The sequence below is a fragment of the Triturus cristatus genome, chromosome 8 (genome assembly GCF_964204655.1).
Source record: "Triturus cristatus chromosome 8, aTriCri1.1, whole genome shotgun sequence".
Lineage (NCBI taxonomy): Eukaryota > Metazoa > Chordata > Amphibia > Caudata > Salamandridae > Triturus > Triturus cristatus.
This window is the reverse complement of record NC_140591.1, coordinates 461,144,712-461,158,647: the sequence shown is the minus strand read 5'-3', so window position 1 is coordinate 461,158,647 and position 13,936 is coordinate 461,144,712. Positions and strand designations below refer to the sequence as shown.

The 13,936-nt window shown below is 44.2% G+C and overlaps 1 protein-coding gene across 3 annotated transcripts in view; it reads left to right on the top strand.

Moving 5' to 3' along the window:
- CAB39L (calcium binding protein 39 like) overlaps window positions 1–13,936 on the top strand; it is a 757,003-nt gene that overhangs the window by 529,332 nt on the left and 213,735 nt on the right. For all 3 annotated transcript variants that reach the window (XM_085621896.1, XM_085621898.1, XM_085621897.1), the window contains one exon: window positions 8,810–8,928. In XM_085621896.1, coding sequence (XP_085478022.1) covers window positions 8,810–8,928 — 119 coding nt within the window. The remainder of the gene's footprint in view (window positions 1–8,809; window positions 8,929–13,936) is intronic.

Below are 13,936 nucleotides of genomic sequence, written 5' to 3'. Positions count from 1 at the left end.
CTCTAAAAGTTGCTGTTGTGTTTTTTTATTATTATTTCTTCAAGTTTAGTTTGTGAATGTCATACTCTGATAGCATTGCTGATCGTTGGAGGCTGTGGAAGAAGTGGTATAGAGGAAATATCTGACATCACCTCCCACATATTATGATGTATTCCATAGCAACACTGAATGTAATCTGTCATATGGATCATACTACAACATAATCTAACACAATTGGTCAACTACCTGCTGATCAAAAGACTGCCCTCTTGACTGCCAACCATTTCACCCAAGAGCCTCACTTTTTATCTTGAGCAGTAGATATCCTGAGGAACCATCCGTGTGTAGAACACATAATTCAAATGAAAGACGCAAACTAAGGCAACCAGCAAATCAACACTGTTGAAGCATTCTACCCATCCTTCCATTTATAAGAGTGCACATCTAGAAGGGTCATGGTCCATGGCATATTGCACACCAGAATGGCACTTCAGAATTCAATGTGAACATCACCGTGAGCTTTCCTTCACAAATTCTGCACATACCTGTAGCAGCGGGTCAGTCAGTCATAGTACTTTATTTCGATAAATCAATATCATAAAAAGACAAAGGAACAAAATATATACACTCAATCAAAAAATACAATTAATACAAGGAAAATTCATGGTAAATATACATACAATCACTATATACATATAAAAAACATTCTATAAAATCCGATCCTAAAAATGCGTTAAAAAGAGGTCAGTTAAGATAAGATAAGCTATACGCATCATTTACATAAAATCATCAGTATGGAAAAAATATACCATGGAATAACCACTAGCAGTGGGCGATATTCAATTCATCTTGTTTAAGGACCTAAGTTCACAGGAGTGTCGATCGACAACCTTTTCTTAACGCTGATAGCCCCCACTAAAAAATTGGCAACATGGAAAATGATCCTTGGAGTCTGTAGTAGCTGAAGAAACAGGAGTGCTGGCTTGACCTGTATGAACCCATCCTCTTTAAGGATCGGAATCAAATATTGCCTTCTTAAAGCCGTGAAGTGATCACAGAACATCAGAAAGTGCAATGTGTTCTGAAGCGAGAAGTTGTCACATTTACACGGCGGAGCATTTTCGGGAGAACACCAGGTCGGAAAGTGACCCAAAGACAAGTGGATCAGGTTCAACCGAAAACGGGTTAAGAGAAAGCGATGATAAGGCAAATTAACGATAGTTAAGTACGGTTCCGGGCCAACATTAGTGCACAGAATAATGCCCGACCTTACCATAGGTTTCTCAAGCTCTACTTGTTCCCTGTCTAGGCGTAACATATCTCCCATCAGGCCTTTGATCAGGACTAGGACTTTCGCAGTTATTGTAGACGGGGATAAATAAAGGTCTGGTCTCCCTAACTTAAAAAGACTGTTTTTAATATAAGCTAGCCACGGTATTTTACTTACCCTGTCTAGCTGCAGACAGTCCTTTAAAATGGTATGATTAAGGGGAATTTCTTGATTCAACCAAATCCTAAGCCAGGCCAAAACAGGGGCCACTTTAATCAAGTCTGAGATATATCCCATGCCAAGTTCAGAATGAACAATGTAAGTGGGGGTTGACTGGGGAACGGAAAGGACTGATCTTAAAAATTTGTTTTCAGTGATCTGTATGCTTTCCGTAGAGCAATTACCCCAAACAGCACTGCCGTATGTAGCAATGGCTAGGCTTTTGGCTTTATAAATTTTTAGCAGAGTAGCTATTGGTCTTGCTCCCAGTTTTTTTATAAAGCTCTGTAGGGCAGAAGAAGATCTGGCAAGAGCGATATTTCTATTTTTTATATTGGGACCCCAGGTACCTTTCTCGTCAAAGGTTATCCCTAAATAGGTAAAAATGGCTACTCTACAAAGCTCTTGTTTCCCACATGTGAATGTTTTTGTTAACTTGTTGTTCATTCCCTTGCCCATGATTTGAGATTTTTTAACATTGATCTTTAGGTCCAGAGTACTCATGAAGGCTTCAAAGGCATCCAATAGCCGTTGAAGACCCACCCCAGTACGTGAGAGCAAGACAGCATCGTCCGCGTATAGGAGAACTGGAATACCAAGTTCACCTATACGCGGAACATCAAGGGTTGCCGCTTTAAGGGAAGATTCGAGGGCGTTTATGTAAACCGTAAAAAGGAGGGGTGCCAAGATGCACCCCTGCCTCACCCCTCTTTCTGACTTAAAGTGACTTGTACAGCGCCCTTCCGAGGTAACTCTAACCGCGGCTATTAAGTCAGAATGGAGGTCAGCTAAAAGACAAACGAGAGCCCTGTCCAGACCTATATTAAGCAGGATATTCCACAGTTTAGAGCGATTTACAAGGTCGAAGGCTGACGAAAGGTCCATGAACCCCAGGTACATGGACCCCTCTCTAGCCCTCGTGTATTTTTCAACCAATAGGTGCAAGTTAAGACCTTGATCAATTGTACTCTTTTTAGGTCTAAAACCGTACTGAACGTTGGATAATACCCCTTTCTCGGTTATCCAATCGTTCAGTCTAGATAGGATGACCCTACCCAATATCTTCACCGATGAGTCGATTAAAGAAATCGGTCGGTAACAGGATGGGTCTTGCCTATTGCCCTTTTTGAAAACCGGTATAATAATCGATTTTTTCCATGAAACCGGAATTTTATCAGTTGTTAGAACGTTAAAAACATTACATAAAATTTTGGACCAAAACTTAGGTGCATATTTAAAAACGTCCCCTGGAACCCCATCAGGGCCTGGGGCTTTGTTTTTCGGGGTCAATTCTATTGCCCGTTCCACTTCTACCAGTGCAAAAGTAACAGTGGCCTTGGCAGTACACAGCTCCCCTTCCCCTGTTTCTATGAGGGCTGCAGTGCTAACAGTGCTATTAGATTCTGTGTAGATCTCACTAAAATGTTTAATCCAGCCCTCGTCAGGGATATTAGCCTCAAGAGGGGTGTGCGAGTCCTCTAAAAAGAGTGGCTGATTTATTGTTTTCCAAAATAGGCCACTATTTTTTAGTGTTTCTGGTTCTAATAGTTGGGCTAAAGCATTGTCTTTTAGGACCCTCTTTCTTTCTATAATTGTTTTTTTATATATAGACCTTGCACTCACTATATCCGCACGGATTTTGGGAGTGGCTTTCAGGGCTTTTAGTAGGTCACCATGAGCCTTTGCACATGTCTTATCGAATCATCTTTTTCCCACTGTCACCTTCAAGCTGGATTTTTTCTGGAGGGTACGATCAATTTCTATGCAAATATTATCAAAGGCTGCAATGACTTCCTTACAATCAGTTCTATTTGTTAGACATATTGCAACTTCGTCCTCGGTCCTATACAAGACCTCCTGTAAAAAGGTTTCAGGGACTATTTTTGACCATTTCAACCTGCGATTTTGATCCTTTACCACAAGATTTGCACCCCCTCTCGCATTAACTGATTTTAGGGAGATTACATTAACAAGCAACAATTCTATAAGAACAGGATTATGATCACTGAAAACTGATACCTCTGTATAATATTTAATCACGTTACTTAACAGAAACGAAGTCAAAAAAATATAGTCTATAATGGTACCCTTGTCTTTTCCTGTGAATGAAGGGGATCTATGTTTCCCATCCCCACATGCTGATTCATATACATTCCATCTAGCTAGGAACATTTCAAGAAGTTCACCACGCCTGGTGTGTTCTAAATGCACTAGGGAGGAGAAGGGGGGGAACATCGACATCCTGACTAGTGCATGATAGAGGGCATGGGTGAATGTTAAAATCCCCTAGTAATATTAATTCAAAGGTGTGTACGTTGGTACTATAGGCTGACAAAAATTTGTCCAGTACTTCTAAATTTTGACTGGTACAATCATTGGCGTTAGAGTTATAAAAATTAACAAAAAGGATCTTGGCCTTATCTTGCGAGGCAAGTTCAACAATCAGACAATTTTCTGAGCCAGATGAACATTGGGTAAGTTTACCTTTTATGTCTAATTTGAATAAACTTAACAGGCCCCCCTTAGGTCGTCCAGCCACACTGCTGATTGCTGGGATACAAAAGTAGCTATAGCCATCCATGGAAAAACTGTTCGTCAAATCCCTGGTCTCTTGTAAAGCAATGATATAAAAGCCTTTAAGTGTCAATAGCCATTCCGGGTTCCCAATTTTGTTCTTTATGCCAGCAATATTCCAGGTGGCGATTTTGAGAGATGGGGCTGATGACTCGATAGGCTTCCTCGTGACATCGGGGAGTCAATCATTTTCCTCCAATGAGGATAAGGCAGTGTAGCGGTTGTAAAGGGGAAGGATATTGTCCAGCGGCCTGGTTGCTGGCTGATGGCCATAAAAATCCCCGCCATTTTGATACTCAGGTACCCTCAAAGGCATGTTAGTAGGATGACCAACCATTCCCCTTATGGTACCATTTCCAGGATGCTCAGGCTGTTGAGGCAATCGATGTTGGGTGCTATTCAGATGGCTATAAAAATATCCAAGAGGTCTAACACAAACTGAGTTATCCTGGATGGTTAAAGAGGCTGCTCTTAAGAGGACAGTAGCAACATGTTGCGGGTATTTAAAATTAACTATGATGCAGTCCCCTCTTGTGTTTTTCCTTCCATAACCAATCCAGCCTACTCTTCGAGTGGATATTATATCATTAGAGAAAGCCAGCGGAAAACCGCAATTCTTGTTCAGCCAAGCAAGTGTTTTGTTTTTAAGAGCATCATGGGTTTCCAGCCTAGAGTTAGACATACAAGAGTCAACCTCAGGGACATTAATTAATACCACTGTGTAAGGAACGCACTGTGGTGGGAGATTGACAACGTTTTTCCTCTTGGGTTTGATGTTCCCGGGGGCTTCTCCCTCTGCTAGGTTCTTCTGGTTATACTGGTAGCTTTTTAGTGCTAAATGTGGTTGTCTTGAGGTAGGAGCTAGTGCAGATAAGGTAGCCACTGATGGGTGTAAAGATGAAGTGGTTAACAAGGCATTTACAGGCCGAGGTGTCTGACTACTGCCCCCAGAACCCCTAAGACCACCCTCCCTGATATTAACAGTATTGTGTGGCTCGGGTTCCACTGAACTCAGGCCCATGGAGCCCGATGGACCGAGTTGACGGGTCGTCAGGGAGGAAGGCCGGGTCAAATGAGAGTCCAGGAGACCTTTCAGTCTAATTACCTCTTGTGAGACTAGATCTAACTTCACCATCAATGGGCTGATCAGAGCCTCTAGTTTGGACTCTAGGATAGATGCCAAGTGTTCTATAGAAGCCGAGTGGAGAATGCTACCCTCAGCATTATTAAGGGACTCTAAGACGTCATTTGATGGTTCTGGAGTAAGCCCCCTGCTTGGTTGCGCTGGTCCTTGCTTTTTAGACTATTGGGTTACCACCCTCTTGGCTGGAACCTTCCTGCATGCACGCACCGTTCTCCGCACAGGAGATGGAGTTGGAATTACCTTTAGACAAGATGCTGGTCTCTGGCTAGGACTAGAGTCGTTTAAAGCTACTCGCTCATCCATGCTTACTACATTAGCCAGGTCAAAGTTTACAACTACATTATTGGTGATATCACAGCCACTATCTAAGGGAGGCAATTGGGTAATAGGCGTGATTGACCTATTTGGTGACGTTTCTGGGCTCAGTCTGCCAAATGAAAGTCTCCTGTCTTTGTTAATCTTGTTTACCACTTTGACAAGATAGTTATCCATGGTCCTGGTATCATTTGTGACAGGTGGTTTTACAGACCTGGACTTCGACATGGACATAGAAAAGGCGATTGTTAGTACCTGTAAATAAGTTACGAAACAAAGTCTTCACCTGGTAGTAAGGGCTGTGATGCAAACGATATACCCTACTAGAGGCTACATATAACAGACCTACACCACTTATCTATAGAGTATCTTACTTACAAGTCCAGGACCCAGAGTATGGGGCAAAGTCCGTGGCCCAGCCCGGCCTCCTTCGGCCCCGGACGGCCACAGACGGCCCGCCCTCTGCCCGGGCTCAGCCCGGCGTCGCCCGCGCGCGTCCCGCGACGCGGAGGGTAGGCTGAGTTATGTAGCGCCTCCAGGCGTGTGTGGCGGGTAGTGGGCAGGAACTTCCTCCCCTGGAAGCAGAGGTCGCCGGGAGATGTGGTCCCCCTTTCAGCCGCGGCCGCGATGATACCAAATGCGGCGGCGGGAGGGAGACACGGGCGAAGGCAAGCCTGCAGCAAAGTCCTCAGGAGGCAAGGGATGCACGTATAACTCTATCCGCACCACAAGTAGATTTGAGACCGCCACTCCACCGAGGGTAGGCTGAGTTATGTAGCGCCTCCAGGCGCGTGTGGCGGGTAGTGGGCGGGAACTTCCTCCCCTGGAAGCAGAGGTCACCGGGAGATGTGGTCCCCCTTTCAGCCGCGGCCGCGATGATACCAAATGCGGCGGCGGGAGGGAGACACGGGCGAAGGCAAGCCTGCAGCAAAGTCCTCAGGAGGCAAGAGATGCACGTATAACTCTATCCGCACCACAAGTAGATTTGAGACCCCCGCTCCACCGAGGGTAGGCTGAGTTATGTAGCGCCTCCAGGCGCGTGTGGCGGGTAGTGGGCGGGAACTTCCTCCCCTGGAAGCAGAGGTCGCCGGGAGATGTGGTCCCCCTTTCAGCCGCGGCCGCGATGATACCAAATGCGGCGGCGGGAGGGAGACACGGGCGAAGGCAAGCCTGCAGCAAAGTCCTCAGGAGGCAAGGGATGCACGTATAACTCTATCCGCACCACAAGTAGATTTGAGACCCCCGCTCCACCGAGGGTAGGCTGAGTTATGTAGCGCCTCCAGGCGCGTGTGGCGGGTAGTGGGCGGGAACTTCCTCCCCTGGAAGCAGAGGTCGCCGGGAGATGTGGTCCCCCTTTCAGCCGCGGCCGCGATGATACCAAATGCGGCGGCGGGAGGGAGACACGGGCGAAGGCAAGCCTGCAGCAAAGTCCTCAGGAGGCAAGGGATGCACGTATAACTCTATCCGCACCACAGGTAGATTTGTAGCAGCGGGTCATAATCTAATGGAAACACACACAAAATATACCTCAAACTACTCAACACAGACCCTGGGATTAATTAATTGCAAATGCCCCTGTTAATGTGACCCACCACTAACCACACTGTTAATCAGATACTTTGGGTAGTGCAAAATATTTGCAGTGCCGTCTATAAAAGGATAGAATACTAGAAAACTAAAGCAATGCATTCAGGTGCACTGGTGTCAAGGATACCTGCTGGAAGCCCTCTGAGAAATGCATGCACCTCCAGGAGATAAAGACCTCGTTTCCTTAGTGATTATAGTAGCTTTCAGCTAGCACAACATATGAGGACCTGATTCACCTAACAGGTCACAACAAGAAAGGACATCTGCCACAGAAGAAACTTCTAATGACATAAGATCCACAAGCTGCATCCACAAGGGGACTGTACCTATGAAAGGTTGGAGAGTAAGACAAATGGCAAGAGGCCTGACTTCACCAAAGACAAGAGTGTCAAACACCAATGAGTTTTAAACATTGTTGTTAGGACTGCTGTTTCTGCATTTACCTCAATTATAAATCCTTCCCCCCATCTCAGTGTAAATCCATTTGCTTTGTAAAACACCTGTACACTACCTGGTCTAGGTGTAATACAAAGGATAAATAAAGAATACTTTTCCATGCACAGAGACAGAGCCCTGTGAAGCTGCTCTAGCTTTCCATCCAATGCCAGCGAGCCCTATTAGACATTACATGCATTCTTTGTTGTGTACAGGGACAGTTCAGCTCAAGATCAAATACAAAGATATTAGACAACCTGTCTAGAGTTACGTGGTACAAAGACTCTGGTAATGTCCACCCGAACTTCACCACAGATATCCAGCATAATAATGCAGTGGTATGAAGTTAAGGCTTTCATACTTTCCAGGCAGCAGATTGCCAGAATCACTTTGGAACATCAGGGTAAGCATTTGCTAAAGTTATACACATCTCATTTTGCGTGTTTATGAGGGGTTAAATTGGAGGTTAAGGATGAATGGAGCAGAGGTTTAAATAGGCCAAGCAAACATATTTTTAAACAATCAAAATAAGAAAACCTATTTAGTGGTGCACCAACAAACAATAGGAGTATAAAAGTCCAATCAAAGTATCGACTGTTCCATATCTTCTTCCATTTATTTTCAAGACAGTCACATGGTTTTATAAATCCAAACGTTACAACAAAAGACAAAACCAACGCGTTTTGTTTACCACTGTAAATTTGTTCTGGTTATTCAAATTTAAGCATAATCAATATGCCATGAAGTGATTATCGTCAATGTGTGATTCCCCTTACGTAGGTTTTCCATATGTATAAGGGGGTCCCAGTTTTAGTTCAAACACCGATCCTATCTATTTCAGGCCAGGCCTCCCCAGTAGACAGCACCTCACTCCCCCTTTTTTTTGTATATTTGCGTGGTGCTGATTGCGTATTGTGCAGTGACTACGGTACAGATTGAGGTTTAACAGTAGACTATGACATCCATCTTTGCTGAGGTGCACTATAATGTTTTACGTAAATATTCGTAGATACTAAACATTTGAAAATAGAGGTTTGAATGAAATGGTTAAAAAGTAAAGCAGGTCAATTAAAATGTTAGAGTTTGGAAAGGTGAAATACATTCTATACCTTTTTTCTCTCTAGAAAGATGAATTCCTCATCTACCCATAATTTGTAGTGTTATATATTATACACATTAATCGTCTGAATTATGAGATATTGCTATTCTAATCAAAATTATGTTTCTTCGCATGCAGTTGCAATGTTTTAATTAATTCTGAATTTGAATTGTCTTTTGTTAAACAGGGTAAAAAAGATGTGTCTCAGGTATTTAACAACATCTTAAGAAGACAAATTGGCACTCGATATCCTACAGTAGAATACATTACTTGCCATCAGCATATTCTCTTTATACTTCAAAACGGGTAAGATCCTGCTATCATGTAAGCAGTCTGACAATGTGAATTTATTAGAATACTCTGTGTCTTTGTAGAATACTTCATAGTTTTTAAATCACTAGAAAAGTCTGGAAATTCACCCACACTATGTGATTGGCTTTTTGAGACTTTGACCACGTTTTTAATGTTTCACTATGTTGCCAGATATACAGCAATACATTTTATCGACTCCACAATAAAAAATCTCACTCACCAAATGTATTCTTAACAATTAATAATACTTGAACATCTCCAACCCGTACATATCCTCTCTACCAATTATTCCTGTCCATCCAGTCCCCCTAGTTGGTTTCCCCATGTATCACTATTATATGCCAAACAATATTTAAGTGCCGTTTTTTCTGTCCCCCCTTATGGATGTGAATTAGCTCTCATTTCATGTGTACACATCTTTGCTTGTCCATTCCTGTATTGTTTAATGCTCCTTTTCCATGGCATTTTTATCCCCTGCCTATGTAAACATTCTCTGTGGGGGGAGGGGCGGGGCTGCTGGCCCAGGGATCTGTCAATGTTCTAATCATTGATATCCACTATTCTAACTCTTCCTCCACCTTTTCATGTGTTCTATTGGTTCTAATATGAACCTCCCCTGCTAATGGGCACCCTCTTGGGTCTTTTTCCTTGGTTTCTCTTTTCGGGCCCGGAGGATGGAGCCAGTGCATACTAATGTGGCGCTTGGGCCAGAGTGCTTTGTAGGCTGCAAACTTGTGCCTCATTAAGCTATCCTTGGGCATATCGACTGTTCATAGTAAACCCAGCTTAAAAGTTAACGGTCAGATGTTTTCTCTTATAGGATACAGCCTATCATGGACCTCCCCTCAGTACTCAACTATGGTCTTGCTCATCTACATTATGCAAATAAAAATAAAATGTGCACCCATTTTACCATACCTAACGCAGTTAGTATATTTTATAGAAAATCCTGCTTAACTTCAGTAGGTTTATATCAGACTTTGATTAAGTTTGATCTCTTTTGGCTGTATTTCTAATCACCTGTCTCCGTCACCTTCCTAACTCTAGTAATATGACATGGAGCACTGGAAAATGAATATATAACATTAAAAAGCTGAACGTTATGCTTGGAATCACACGGATCCACAAAACTACAAACATGTTCAACCCAGAGGACTTAATAGGTCGCTGCTCAAAGGGTATTCGATTGTTTTGAATTCTCATTGCTGTCCATTGTATTTGAGAAGATAAGTCTGGGAAGTAGTGAGGATGAAGAGGATTTTGATCAATTTTATCTCCCAATTGGTTAGAATCTTGATGAATGATCAGCTGTCTGATAACTTTTACTTGGAGAGGGGGGGGGGGGTAAGACAGGGTATCAGGATTAAGACTTGGGTCAGGAATACCATGCTACCTGTTGTTGGGGGCTTGCAGAAGAGGAAGGCGAATCACTGGAAACTCAGAATATCTGGAACACTGGATCACCGCCCTCAGTCCCTCCCATTAGTTACTACTGGGGTTGAGTGCATGCCAGGTTGTTGGTAGTAGCGTCCTACATAAGATCTAAGGGAATCCATGTATCGTGCCTGGCAACAAGGCGCTAGTTGTATTGGCCTTTTCCCTTATGTCCTAGTTTGCACACTTACTTTGTATTTCCAATCCCTTGCATCTTGTTAGTCTTTGTCTGTCCCTTGTTTTTCATGTTTACCACTCACTGTTCAGATCCTGGGGTTGTGAGCAGCATCCTAGAGTGATCAGCTGGTTTTAGGTTGACTTATGCTTAGCAGCGCTAAACACACTGCTGAGACCAGCAATCCTACTGCTCGTGTGTCTGCATATTTTCAATTATCTAAGACTTGCACTTATATATTCCCCTTTGTTATACCGCTGGGTCAATTTTGAATGTTCCGTCAACAACTGTCTTTGAGATGCCATGCCCGGAGAGAGTCGCTATGGTTTCAGAGTACAAGTCCAGACGAGTATGTACATCTTTCTCTCACTCTCTTCCCTTCCCTGTTTTCCCCACATTTCTATCCCAGATGGCAAGTTTCAGTTTGCGATTGCCAGAGAAACTCTGAGTTAACACACTCAGAATTGTCACAGTGTGCCCAATCTCACCCTTGTTGGTTGCAATAGTTATGGAACTGCTGACAGTAAACATTAGGAAATCCCCCCCAAATTAAGTGGGACTACTTTTGCAAAGATAGGAACACAAGATTGAATTTTTTTGCAGATGATGTACATAATGTTATATAGAACAGTCAAAGGTATCGTTCTCATGACTTATACAGAAGTAAAAAAGCTGTGCTGGAATCTCAGGTTTCAAGGCACACATGCAGAACTCTGTATTCTTGGCTATCTTGCTGTCCAATGAGACATGGGGGAGATCATGAGTCTTTGTGAGTTGTTTCGGGAAAGCTATATAGGGCTGATTATCTCATTGTTTAGAAACGTGGAGAAAGATCTGAACAATGTAGATTTTCCTAGTTTTTATGACGGAAAGTCTTAATTTTATTAAAGACACGGAGGCGACTATTATGCTTTTCTTATCTTGCTTTATTACACAGCAGCCAAGATAAGTGAAAACACTACAGTTCCCAGGGGGCCAAGCGAGAAAGTCTGGCCAATGGGACCGTAATAAAAGCGAAAGTAATAACCAATCAGGCTGTAGTCACTAGTAAAACGTCACAACTGACTGCGGAGCTTCCTCTTTTCGCAGGTGAGCAGATCAGGAAAGTTCAGAAAACAAAGGAGCCATGGAAAGGACGATAAATATAGCCAAAGTCCAGGAACAAACATCTTGAGCCAGATCCAACCATGAGAAACGAGCAACAGGAAACATCGGAGATGGAAAGCTGCCAGAAGAAGGAGCCGATCGAGCCGTAGGAGGCCGCCTCCGTTGATGACTCAGGCGTTCACGAAGATGCAGGCGGCAAAGCCGGATTTGCTGAAGGGAGGGAGAGAACAAATGTTAGTAGTGAAGAGGTGGGATAATACTCGCCTCCGTGTCTTTAATAAAATTAAGACTTTCCGTCATAAAAACTAGGAAAATCTACATTTTATGGCAAGACTGGAGGCTCCTATTATGCTTGTTCAAAGCATATCTACTACCAAAGAAGCCACAGTATCGATAGGTTTACAATAAAACACATAAGACATTATCATTGGTCCAGTCTGCTGATCTCAGAATGTCCTCCAGGCGAGAGCCTGCCCAAAAGGCTTTAGAAGCCATGGCCCCTCTCGTGGAATGGGCTCCGAAGACGGAGATGTCAATCCCCGCAAGGGACATAACCCAACGCACCCAACGGGCCAAGGTAGCGGAAGAGACAGGGAGATGGGGTTTACGGAAAGAAATAAGGAGTTGGGAGTGAGAGGGCGCTCTGAGATCAGAAGTCTTTTGTTCATACACTTTCAAACATTGCCCAACACATAGTTTAGGATGAGAGGGGAAATAGGGGTAAAATACAGAATTTAAATTAGTTTTAGTGCGTCTATGTACTTGAAATAGAACCCCAGTAGGGGAAAACTGACGAGCCGAAATGTCCAAGGCTTTAACATCAGAGACCCGTTTAATGGAAACCAGGCACAAAAGCATGGTAAGTTTAGCTGATAACATTTTGAGAGAAAGAGCATTATTGTCTGGCCAGTCAGAAAAAAGTTTAAGCACCACACCAAGCTCCCATAAACTAGAATACTTAGCCAACGGAGGTTTGGAACAACTAACTCCTTTCAGCAGCCGACATACTAGCGGATGAGAGCCAACTGGTTTGCCATCAATGGGGGAATGATTGAGGGAAATGGCTGATCTGTACAGATTAACTGTCCTGTAAGACTTACCTGCGCTAGCCTCGGAGGCCAAAAAGTTAACCACAAAATTTAGAGGGGCTGAAATGGGAGCGGTATGCCGTTCCAGGCACCAGCTTGCCCAAAGAGACCAGGCGGATTTGTAGGCCTTAGAGGTCCCGGGGGCCCAGGATTTGCTGATAAAGATAGAAGCCTCTTGTGAAATGAGTCGTCAGGAGAGGAAGGCCGGAAACTTTCCAGGCAGACAGAATCAGGGAGTTGTTCAGGACGAGATCGTGATGCCGGCCCTGAGGGTTCACAAGCAAGTCCGTGTAGCTTGGGAGAAGGACAGGAAAGTCCACCGCTAATTCCAAGAGGGACGGGAACCAAACTTGGGACTGCCAAAAGGGGGCCACCAAGACCAGAGAGGTCGACTGTCGACGTACCTGGGAAAGCACTCTGTTGATCATGAGAAACGGGGGAAAGGCGTAATTGAGATGCCGGGACCAATCCTGGAGAAAGGCGTCTGTCGCCAAGGCCGAAGGATCTGGCCGCCAACTGAAAAAACGGGGTAATTGTGTGTTGAGGCGAGAAGCGAACAGGTCGATGTAAAATGGGCCCCATTTGTGAGCGAGGGATAGGAAGACGGATGGAAGAAGCTTCCAATCACTGGAGTCCCGAAGAAAACTAGAGTGCCAGTCCGCCACGGAATTGAGATCCCCTGGTAGATATTCCGCCGTCAAGGAAAGTTGATTCGACAGGCAAAACTCCCAAAGACTCTTTGCCATCTCTGCAAGAGGTCTGGACATGGTGCCACCGAGATGGTTGATGTAACGGACCGCAGAAACATTGTCCATGCGGAGAAGAATAGAACACCAAACTCTGTTCTTTGATAGGCTTTGGATTGCAAAGGAGCCTGCAAGCATCTCTAAACAATTGATGTGCAATTTCGACTCCTCTTGAGACCATGTACCGCCAGTCGATATAGGACTACAGCGGGCGCCCAATCCCGACAGGCTGGCATCGGATTCTAACACAAGATCTGGGGCCGCGGCGAAAATAGTGCGCCCGTTCCACGCATCTAAATGGTCTATCCACCATTGCAGTTCTACGCAGGACTCTGGATCTAAGGCGATAAGATCGTCGTAGGCTAAGCCTTGACGCAGATGTTTGATTTTGAGGCGTTGGAGTGCTCGATAATGAAGGGGACCCGGAAAGATGGCCTGGATGGAGGCCGAAA